Genomic DNA, 12,236 nt, shown 5'->3' on the forward strand with positions numbered 1-12,236 from the left:
CTATATTAGATAGATTGTGAGCCTTGAGTACCCAAATAAATTCATGTAAACTGTTCTGAGCTCCCCTGGGAAAACGATATAGAAATTTTAATAAATAAAATATATAGAATTGGGCCCTTTGTGCCTGCAAACAGATGTAAGGGTGCCCATCAACATTTGCATTCTACTGAATGTCTATTTTATATATTAATCGAGGTGCCTTTTTTTTTTTTTTTTTTTTTGCATTCTCAACTAGGCATTCATGGTTTTAAGGTCAGGCCCAATGAAAAGCATTATCCTTCTTTTATAAATGTTAACTTCTGTTCCTTAACTCTCTTCCATTTAAAGAGGTAATCTCGTAAATACAATGTGAATTACATATTTAACTCAGTCTGAAGCAGACTTGTCACCAATGCAGTTAAGGTGTGTGGGAAAAAAAAAAAAAAAAAAAAGATGCTGCCCTGCTTGCCTGTACTTACAAGATTAATCCCTCCCCTCCTAAGTCGACTGGAGGCTGCTGCTTTAAATAAGTACATCATGCGTGTGGGCTTGGTTGTGACCTCTCCCGGCTCGACTTCTACAGAGAAGTTGCACTGATTTCCAGCAGCCGTCTTGCTTTATTTCTCGGGAGGAAAGATGTCAACTCCCGAAACTAGCGACTGCTTACCAAGCGGTGGAAGAGTCTTCTTCACATTTCCAGATTTCCTTTTTATTACTGACTTTGTAAGTATTATATTTACGTATCTTCATGAATTTAAGGATGATATCCTGATAAGGAAGGCGATTTTTAAATGCCAGTTAGCAGTAAAAGGGCTGTCCTATCCCGAGACGTGCTACAAATAGACACAGGAATCCACAACACGTGTGTTTTGAGTCACTTTAGCATCAGGAATTGGCAGGGATATGCAAAGGTTGGAAGAAAGGAAAATAATGTACAAGGAACGTATTTTCAAACCTATATGAGGTATTCTCTATTTAAAATGTTTCTACAGAAAAAGCAGGTGTACCCGGCTATGGGCACTTTGCATCCATGGCCATTTTCAAAGTTAAAGTCCATCTGTGCACTTTGAAAATCTGTGCAAAGTCCATGGTTAAAAGTACCTTGCAGTTTGCCCCAGTCCAGGCAGTTTGAAAAAGTACCCTCATAATAAGGCTTACAAAACGCTGGGGAACTCTTCCAGAATCTGTTATAGGGGAAAACACACTTCAGGGTTTCAAAACAAAGTTGGACAAGTTCCTGCTAATCTGGAATGTACGCAGGGGAGGCTGGACTCATTTAGAGCACTGGTCTTTGACCTGAGGGCCACCGCGTGAGCGGACTACTGGGCAGGATGGACCACTGGTCTGACCCAGCAGTGGCAATTCTTATGTTCTTATGAAATAACATTTTGCATTCATAGCGACTCTTCTCAGTCTCTTTAGTATTTCCGAGAAGAAGTACGTCAACTAACAGATACTGTTAGCCTTAAAAAGAATTACAAAGGAACAATGAAAAGACAAGAATAAATGAAAATAAAACCATAGGGAATACATGACCCCTAAGGCACGCTAACGGATTTAGCACACACTAAATGCCACGAGGGGCCAATGAAAAGCTCTCAGCCCAGCCGACAAAGTTGGGGCAGTCTCCATCAAGGGCTACACACTTAGGCCCTCTTCTACTAAGGTACGTTAACCAATTAGCGCATGCTAAACGCTAACGCGTGCATGTTAGTCTATGGACGCGTTAGCGTTTAGTGCACGCTACTCGGTTAGCGGATCTTAGTAAAAGAGGGAGGGTTAGTCCAGTGATTTTCCACTTTTTTCATTCCGTGGGAAAAATACGGAACAAAAAAAAAGGGGAAAAATTCCTGGACTAAGTGGTGTGGCCCTCGATGGAGACTTCCCCCAACTTCGTCGGTTGGGCTGAGAACTTTCCAGCAGCTCCTCGTACATGGTCCTTAACGTACATTGATTCATTAATACATGCTAAATCCGTTAGTGCACCATAGTGAAAGCACTCCTAAGTAATAAAAGTGCAATAAATATTAATGCCAAGCACATCAATAAGAGCTATTTCTCCCCCCCCCCCCACCCAGTGTTTAATTGGTTTTTTTTTAAATACTGACTAAGGCAATCAAAAAATAAAAGTCTGGATATTCAGTGGTTGTACCCAGAAAGTAGTTGTGGCTGAATTATCCGGATACTGTAGAGAGGACACAGCGTATCCGGGTAGTGGTGATATTCAGCTGCTATCTGGAGAGGGTTAGCAAAGTCGTTATGCTCTCCTAAGATATATCTGGATAGTTTTCCAGGCTGCAGTGCTGAAAACTGCCAATAGCCCGATAACCTTGGTCTCCAGCATTATCCAAATGGTGCTGTGGCAAATCTCAGCAGTATTTACCTGAACACTGATACCCAGATAAATGCTTTTGAATATCGACCACAATATTTTAAGAAACTGATATTGAAATTACTTGGTAGGAAAATATACTTACGGGGTCTTTTACAAAGCCGAGGTAGCGAGGCTGCCACGATAAATGCGCCAAAGCCCATTCAATTCCTACAGGCTTCAGTGCCTATAACCTGCCTGAACTTCTAATCAATGAGTATACGGTGGGATAAAAGATTGCACATAACTTAACATTTACCATGGCAGCATCACTACTACAGCTTTGTAAAAGGGGCCCTGAATCACTACAGAAAAATCTTCTCTCTCACCCTCTGACCTTGACAGACTCAGTGCATAACTTCATCCTCTGACTGAAATTTATTTTTTAATTAATAAAGCGGTTGGGACTTGATGTACAGGCAGTCCCCGGATTACGAACGTCCAACTTATGTTGGACTTGTAGCTATGAACCGGAGTCTGCTTCTCCCTTCCATGTCCCAACGCGCCCCTCTCCCTCCTTTCCGTGTCCCAACGCGTCCCTCTCCCTCCATTCTGTGTCCCAAATTCTTGCTTCCCTCCCACGGGTGTTCACTTGTTCTGGCCAGCTCCCTCCTCTTCCTTCCTTCCAGCTTCGCTTGTTTCTCTTCACAAAACCGTGGGCAGCATCTCCTTTAGATGGTCTGCAGCTGACCCAGATGCCTTCCCTCTGACATCCATTTAAGAACGATTTTTTAAAAATGCAGATACAAAGTGGTTTACATATTATATACTGCCTGGTACTTATTTTGCAGGGTCACAAACAGTTGTAGTGGGAATCAAATCCAGTTCCTCTGGTTCTCAAGCCCCTTCATTAACTATTCGGTTACCCTTCCTACTTCCTGTTCAACAAAATTATGCAAAGATTAGAATTACATTAAAAACTTGAATTTCACTAATGCATTATTACTTAAAGGAAGAGTTTAATTAGATTGTAACCCTGCCCCTCTTAAAAAATAATAAAGCACCATGGTATACTGAGAAAACAGAAAAAAATCTGACTGAGATTAGTACAGAAATATCCTTAGGAATTATATGAGAAAGATATAGTAAAAAAAATTTTAAATTGCAGAACTACTTTTTAAAATTCTTCAAATGCCTGCCAAGTTTCTGTATATACCTCAGATTCTTGTACTCGAACTTTGGCAGTGCACATTCCACTCAGATATCTCTTTATTTGGCATTCAGTACCAAATGACGTTCCCACACCCACTTCATACCGAGCCCCAGGAATCAACTTCCCCCGCAGATCAGATGCCTTGAAGGACTCCTTAGCTTTAGAAAAGCAATAAAAACAGACCTCTTCACCTAATTCCCCTGCCCATCATCGATGGATTACAAAGAAATGTATATTGGTACTAGATCCTAGTATGTATCACGTTAGAATAAAAACTTGCATTGAAAAATCTTCCACTACTACTACGGCTAATCATTTAGATAATGCTGAAAGGCGTCTGCAGCGCTGTACATTTTGACATTTATAGACGGTCCCTGCTAGGAAGAGCTTACAATCTAAGTTGGACAGGCAGACATGACATATAGGGTTGGGGGTGAGAGGAGTTAGGTGTCAAAAGCACTCTCGAAGAGGCGGGCTTTTAACTGGGCCACAGTAACTGTTGTAAATTTAACCTGTAACTGTACATTACGTATATAGGTATTAGTTCCCTAGTATGTGTCTAGTTAGGATAAAAACTTTTATTGAAAAAACTTGCATTGTTAAGGATAACTATGGCAAATAGTTAACCTGTGAACTCTATGGTAGAGAATGACATGGTGACAAAATTCATCACCGTTCCTGTCCCCGCGGATAACCGTGGGAAGCCATCTTCATGTCATTCTTTAAGGAGAGGGAAGAATCAGAGTATGAATGGCCACAACCACTGACCCACAAGCTTTGCTTTGAAGAATGCTGGTGTAGAAGGACTGAGGTTGAGATAGACACTACAGAATGACAGTCTCTGGTATCCAGAGCAGATATTGTGATGTCATAATGCCTCATTCCACCAGTGCCTAAGAGCCAATCACATCAGTGATGTCACAATGGCTTCATTATCCTTGGCTCACATAAGAATCAGAGTATGAATGGCCACAACCACTGACCCACAAGCTTTGCTTTGAAGAATTCTGGTGTAGAAGGACCGAGGTTGAAATAGACACTAGAAAATGACAAGGGATTATTTCCCGCAGTTATCCGCGGGGATGGGAACGGTGATGAATTTTGTCACCGTGTCATTCTCTACTCTATGGGCTTCTTTTACTAAGGTGCGCTAGCATTTTTGCTGCACGCAGGAAATTACCGCGCACTACTCTTTTAGAACTAACGCCAGCTCAATGCCGGCGTTAAGGTCTAGCACACGAGGCTATGTAGCACGTGCTATTCAGTGCGTTAAAGCCCTAGCGCACCTTAGTAAAAGGAGCCCTATATTATATTTATTTGTATTAGACCCCTAGTATGTATTGAATTAGGACAGAGCCTTGTATCGTACACTTGTACTGTAGTCATGTCATATTGTAACCTGTATTTTAGATATGTTTAACCTGTAACCCATTCTGAGCTCTTTGGGGGAAAACGAAATAGAAAACAAATTAAATAAATAATAAATAGGCACTGTGGGCGTCGGCTTGCACAGATATCGCAGTTAACTGCCATGGGTAAATCTGGTACTCCTGGGCTAGCAGAACAAAAACTCTTCTTTTCAGTTTGTCAAGCTGAGCAACACAACTTGCAAAACTCGTTCAAAGGCTAAAATATTTTCTTTAACCTTTTTCATGGGTGGAGTAAAGAGTGATTAGATCAGAAACCTTTGCTATTTTTCAAGAGAGGGGAGAGGGAGGGGCAGTTTGTAAAGAGAGAGAGAGGAAAAAAAAAAAGTTTAATGAGAGAGCTGGAAGAATGACAGACACCCCTGTCAAACCCCGTCATCCTATCTCCACCCCCCTCCATTCGATTTTTAATTTTCCCCTATACTTTCTCTGGAGGCTTGTTTCCGATGCCACCTTTTGAACAGCTCTTTTGTTTTCTTCCAGAGCCACATATCTTGCATTAAATTTGAACTGCACATGGTGCTCTAGGTCTTGTGAGAATAAAGGGGGATTTTGGGCAGCACATAGCTCAGTGAGAGCTATGTGGTACAGATAGTAAACAGAATAACCGATATGGAAGTATGCCGATATGACAGTATGTCGGCAGCAAGACTGAAGAAAAGAAAGATGGAGACTGTGTGCTAGAGAAAGATTCAGAGAGCTGTAATTAAGGCCTGTGCCATTGGCTTCTAGGCCCTGCAGTGAAGAACACTGGATTAGATTATAAAAGTGAAAGAAAGCTGTTTGAGACAGTGGTGTAGCAAGGGTAGGAGGCGCCAGGGGTGGGGGTGCCCCCCTCTTGCCCTCCTCTCTGCCCCTCTGCTTCTTCCCTGCACCCTAAGCCACATTCACACCCTCCTTTCCCCCTATACCTCTTTAAACCTTCCCCAGCGTGAGCAATTCCTCCGCTCTGCTGCTTGTGCCACCGTTGGCTTTCTCTCTGACATCACTTCCTGACCCCGTGACCTGGAAGTGATTTCAGAGGGAAGCCAGACTGGTGCGAGCAACAGGCCTGAGAAGTTGCTCACACTGGTGATGATTTAAAGAGGTATGGGGTTAGGGAAAGGGAAGGCGTGAGCGTGGCATGGGGCGGGGGCGGAGAGGTGCCGGTGCCCTCACCAAGATTGCACATGGGGCAGCCCGCCTCCCTCTCCTTACTATGTCACTGGTTTGGGATAAGCGAACAGAGAAATCAGTCTTGGTGATGGCAATTCTATGACAGGGTGCTCCAGGTAGGAGCCTATTCTGCAAAGGAATGTGGGCATCTATGAGGGTGGTTTGAAAAGTTTGGTAAATTTCCATGGGATGGCACCACAGCCCATCAATGAGTATTTTGCAGAGTTTGACAAAACCTATTTTTCCAACAGGATGAGTAAAATGGCAACTCGCTAGGCTAAGGGCTCCTTTTACAAAGGTGCGCAAAGCGTTTTAGCGCACGCTAACCACACGCTAAATGCTAACACGTGCATGCTAGTCTATGGACGCGTTAGTGGTTAGTGTGCGCATTTAAACGCATAACGCACCTTAGTAAAACAGGGGGAAAGTATATAGCCCTCAATGGAGAGACTACGTTGTTTAACTTGCTTTTTTTTAAAACCAAACTTTTCAAACCACCCTCGTATGTTCTCTTATAGAATACTAGCATAACCGGGTATCAACATGCCTATGGCAGATAAAGGCCAAATGGCCCATCCAGTCTGCCCATCTGCAGTAACCACCATTGTCTCTTCCTCTCTCTAAGAGATCCACATGCCTGTCTCACACTTTCTTGAACTCAGACACAGTCTCTGTCTTCCATGCATCTACCACCCTTTCTGTAAAAAAGTACTTCCTCTTAACTTCATCCTATGCCCTCTCATTCCCGACTCTAGTGAAGCATTGAAAAGATCAGTCAGCGGAGCCACCAGAACTTCCTTAAGTTCTTTCAGCACCCTCAGATGTACACCATCTGGCCCCATCGCTTTGTCTACCTTTAATTTAGCTAGCTCCTCACAAACACATAAGAACATAAGAATTGCCGCTGCTGGGTCAGACCAGTGGTCCATCGTGCCCAGCAGTCCACTCACGCGGTGGCCCCAAGGTCAAGACCAGTGCTTCAAATGAGTCCAGTCTCACCAGTTTAGCATGAACTTGTCCAACTTTGTTTTGAAACCCTGGAGGGTGATTTCCCCTATAACAGCCTCTGGAAGAGCGTTCCAGTTTTCCACCACTCTCTGGGTGAAGAAGAACTTCCTTACGTTCCTACGGAATCTATCCCCTTTTAACTTTAGTGAGTGCCCTCTCGTTCTCTCTACCTTGGAGAGGGTGAACAACCTGTCTTTATCTACTAAGTCTATTCCCTTCATTATCTTGAATGTTTCGATCATGTCCCCTCTCAGTCTCCTCGTTTCAAGGGAGAAGAGGCCCAGTTTCTCTAATCTCTCACTGTAAGGCAACTTCTCCAGCCCCTTAACCACGTTCTGGTTCAGCAGGAACTTGTCCAACTTTGTTGTTTTGAATCCCTGGAGGGTGTTTTCCCCTATAACAGCCTCCAGAAGAGCGTTCCAGTTTTCTACCACTCTCTGGGTGAAGAAGAACTTCTTTACGTATGTATGTAATCTATCCCCTTTTAACTTTAGAGAATGCCCTCTTTTTCTCCCTACCTCTATCTACTAAGTCTATTCCCTTCAGTATTTTGAATGTTTCGATCATTTCCCCTCGCAGTCTCCTCTTTTCAAGGGAGAAGAGGCCCATATAGGAGTAATTTTTTATGCCACCCAAGAGCTAATGTAACTGAGCTCCAAAGTATGGCAGCCAAAATAGGGTTTCCAGATGCCTGGATTTACCCAGACAGGCCAGGGCATGTCCAGGCGTCCGGATGGCTTTTCAAAACCTGGCAATTTGTCTGGGTTTTGAAAAGCAAATTGCGTCGGGGGAGGGGGGGTCAGCCGCGCATGCGCGGGATGCCCTCCCAACTGAGACAAGCAGGCTGAGGAGGCAGGGATAGGGGTGAGGCTGGGGTATGGCATGAGCATAATGGTTAATAGGTGGAATGGGGCAGGCTTGGGGGGCGGGGTTAGGGGGTCCGGATATTACATGGGTAAAATCTAGTAACCCTAAGCTGCTTGCATAACTTATATTTGTGTATCTGTTATGCATGTAAATTGGAGTCTCTGTCTTACTCCCCCACACGCTCTAGTCCTGTGTATGACCCTCGTGCTATGTAGTGAACGTTGGAATTTGCAGAATAGCACTCAGGTGGTGTGATGGCATTTACACACCTAGCTGTGCCTATACATTCACAAATGCCAGCATTCTAAACATTTAGGTGCTTGACATATGCAGAAATGTTAGCATCTAGGTTATAGAATTGCCCCCTTAGATTCTTAAAGTTTACACTTCAAAATGACTGAAATAAACGTTAGACAAACTGGCGGTTTTCCTTAGGTTGGCTTTGAAATGCCAGCAAAGAATTCTAGAGGCTGTATTTTGCAAATTTCCGACTTGCTGGTCGAACTAGATTGTGAATAGAATTTGAGAATGAAGCTGCATTCAACAGGCAGAAAGACTGGAGCCAATATTCCTTAGTGATTCATATGATTTACTTATGGAGTTAACCAGATAAGTCATTAGATTTGAGGTGTCCTGCCCACAGATTGGTTAAATGTAAAAAGGTGAAAGAGGTATGCTGGGAGCTAGTGAAAATGTTGACCATAGAACAGAGAGTGGGGGTAAATGGACAATACTCAGACTGGAAAAGCGTCACCAGTGGAGTGCCGCAGGGTTCGGTGCTTGGACCCATGCTCTTCAACATATTTATAAACGATCTGAAAATTGGTACGACGAGTGAGGTGATTAAATTTGCAGAGTAGTGAAGACGCAGGAGGATTGTGAAGATCTGCAACGTGACATAAACACGCTTGAGAAATGGGCCGAGACATGGCAAATGAGGTTCAACATGGATAAGTGTAAGGTGATGCATGTCAGTAATAAAATTCTTATACACGAATACAGGATGTCCGGGGCGTTGCTTGGAAAGAGACTTGGGAGTTCTGGTCGACAGGTCGATGAAGCCTCCGCGGCGGTGAAAAGGGCGAATAGGATGCTAGGAATGATTAAGAAGGGGATCATGAACAGATTGGAGAAGGTTATCATGCTGCTGTACCGGGCCATGGTACGCCTCCACCTGGAATACTGCGTCAAGCACTGATCGCCGTACACGAAGAAGGACACAGTACTACTTGAAAGGGTCCAGAGAAGAGCAACTAAAATGGTTAAGGGGCTGGAGGAGTTGCCGTACAGCGAGAGATTAGAGAAACTGGACCTCTTCTCCCTTGAAATGAGGAGACTGAGAGGAGACATGATCGAAACATTCAAGATAATGAAGGGAATAGACTTAATAGAAAAGGACAGGTTGTTCATCCTTTCCAAGGTAGAGAGAAAGAGAGGGCACCCTCTAAAGTTAAAAGGGGATAGATTTCGTACAAACGTAAGGAAGTTCTTCTTCACCCAGAGAGTGGTAGAGATCTGGAACGCTCTTCCAGAGGCTGTTATAGGGGAAAACACCCTCCAGGGATTCAAGACAAAGTTGGACAAGTTCCTGCTGAACCAGAACGTGGTTAAGGGTCTGGAGAAGTTGCCTTACAGTGAGAGATTAGAGAAACTGGGCCTCTTCTCCCTTGAAAAGAGGAGACTGAGAGGGGACATGATCGAAACATTCAAGATACTGAAGGGTATAGACTTCGTAGATAAAGACAGGTTGTTCACCCTCTCCAAGGCAGGGAGAACGAGAGGGCACTCTCTAAAGTTAAAAGGGGATAGATTCCGTACAAATTAAAGGAAGTTCTTCACCCAGAGAGTGGTGGAAAACTGGAATGCTCTTCTGGAAGCTATTATAGGGGAAAACACCCTCCAGGGATTCAAGATAAAGTTAGACAAGTTCCTGCTGAACTGGAGCATACGCAGGTAGGGCTGGTCTCAGTTAGGGAACTGGTCTTTGACCTAGGGGCCACTGCGGGAGCTTACTGCTGGGCACGATGGACCACTGGTCTGACCCAGCAGCGGCAATTCTTATGTTCTTATGATATTAAGTGTTATCCATTTCAAATGAATAAATTATCTGGTTAAGCTGGGACACAGGAATAACTGGCCCAAAGTTAAGCATATAACCCTCATTTTTACTAAGCCGCAGTAGATGTTTCTACCATGGCCCGGAGCGTTAAATACTCCAACGCTGCTCCGACGCTCATAGAATCGTTGCAACATTTAGTACTCCAGGTCATGGTAGAAACCTCTACCATGGCTTAGTAAAAGAGGGCCTAAATAATTTAAACCCCCCCTCTTTTTTTACAAAACTGCAAAAGTGGTTTTTAGCGCTGGCTGGTGCACTGAATGCTCTGCGCAGAGTATTCAGCATGCCAGCCGGTGATAAAAAACGCATTTGTGGTTTTGTAAAAGGGGAAGATATGCAGTTAACTTGAACTAGGTTCATTCAGCTGAAGCAACTTAACCTGATTAGTTTCCAGATATCAAGTTAAATTTAAATATATTATTTGGTTAACTTTAACGGTTTAAGGCACTGCTGCATACTGATTTCCACATGGTTTCTATTGAATCCTTAAATTTTGAATTAAAGCTTGCTAGCAGGCTAGTAGGGCCACCCAATTCCAGTTCTCAAGGTTCACAGGCAGGCCAGGTTTTTAGGATATCCACAAAGAATATGCATGAGAGAGATTTGCATGCCAAGGAAGCAATGCATCCAAATCTCTCTCACACATATTCTTTGTGGATATCCTAAAAACCTGGCCTGCCTGTGAACATCAAGGACCGGAAATGAGTAGCCCTGCTGTAGTGCATCCATTGCTTAAAATCTTAAATTTGATCTTTTAATGACCGTAGTAGCCCATTTCAAATCTCCTGTTTAATTTTTTTTAATATCACTGAAAAGCTTGCTGCAGTTAAGCTCACAGATTACCGCAAGATAATGGTAACCCGTCAATTGAGCGCAGGACAAAAGCGCTCCGACAATCGTGCACAAGATGTATGCGTGCTGCTAGTCCCACTGCTTTAAACCTGTAATGTCAGTGCTGTGAAGGGGTGTGTAGAGGGGGAAACCCCCCCCACTACATGTATGAGTCCTTGTGCTCCCATTGGGGGAGGATGTGTGTGTGAAGGGGGAACCTCCCTCCACTACACTGAAACACTCCCGACCTCCGAAAACTGAACAGAAAATGGAAGTTTTAAGTGTACTGGGGGGGGGGTGTCTCCCCTCCAAGCTCTCCCAGCGGGAGTGCAAGGACTTCTACATGTACTGGGGGACATCCCCCCATACCCCTCTCACAGTGGTAGCATTACCGGTTTAAAGTGATGGGACCGGTGGTGCTCATACGTCCTGCGTGCAATTGTCGGTGCATCTTTGTTGGCGTACCAATGTCTGGTGCGCTTTAGTTACGGAACCCAAGAAAACTAACCCTCTCCCTTGAAACTACATGACTGGTGGGGATGCCCATCAGCCAAAGAGCTCAGTGGCCCAAACCTCCCCTGGTATGAGGAAGTCGACAGCGTGCTTTCCAGGTTGCCGATGCTGGCACTCCTCGTGCATGCTTAGTTCACAAGCTTGTGCAAGAAGTGCTGGCATTGGCAGCTGGAAAACACGCTGCCGACGTTCACGCAGCAAGGGAGGTTTGGGCCGTGGAGCTCTTTGATTGGCAGGGCTTGGGCAGCCCCACCAGGAAAGGTAAAGCTTTTTAATGGGGAGAGGGCAGAGAAGAATGGGTGGTCCCCCCATCTACTGGTTTAACCAAAAGGAAACAATCCAATAGTGAAACTCCCATAGAAAACTCTTTAGAAAAATTTAAAACAAAACTCAAGACCTTTCTTTTTAAAGACGCCTATACTCTTTAAGCCCAGCTCTCTTTGACAATTCACTTTCTCTCTCAGAAGTATTTTGGAAAATCGAGTGCTTCTTTTGAAGCGAGCCCTACCCTAATGCATAAGAACATTAGAATTGCCGCTGCTGGGTCAGACCCGTGGTCCATCGTGCTGAGCAGTCTGCTCACGCGGCAGCCCTCTGGTCAAAGGCCAGCGCCCTAACAGACTAGCCCTACCTGCGTACGTTCCGGTTCAGCAGGAACTTGTCTAACTTTTCCTTAAATCCCTGGAGGGTGTTTTCCCCTATAACAGCCTCTGGAAGAGCGTTCCAGTTTTCTACCACTCTCTGGGTGAAGAAGAACTTCCTTACATTTGTACGGAATCTATCCCCTTTCAACTTTAGAGAGTGCCCTCTCAT

General features: G+C 44.3%; 1 protein-coding gene across 1 annotated transcript in view; it reads left to right on the top strand.

Moving 5' to 3' along the window:
* Positions 1-522: 522 nt before the first annotated feature.
* Positions 523-12,236, top strand: part of MAL (mal, T cell differentiation protein) — a 71,041-nt gene continuing 59,327 nt past the window's right edge. Inside the window, exon 1 of the mRNA XM_033935522.1 lies at positions 523-702. Coding sequence (XP_033791413.1) covers positions 616-702 — 87 coding nt within the window. The 5' untranslated portion in view covers positions 523-615. The remainder of the gene's footprint in view (positions 703-12,236) is intronic.

Source organism: Geotrypetes seraphini, chromosome 3, assembly GCF_902459505.1.
Source record: "Geotrypetes seraphini chromosome 3, aGeoSer1.1, whole genome shotgun sequence".
NCBI classification, from domain to species: domain Eukaryota; kingdom Metazoa; phylum Chordata; class Amphibia; order Gymnophiona; family Dermophiidae; genus Geotrypetes; species Geotrypetes seraphini.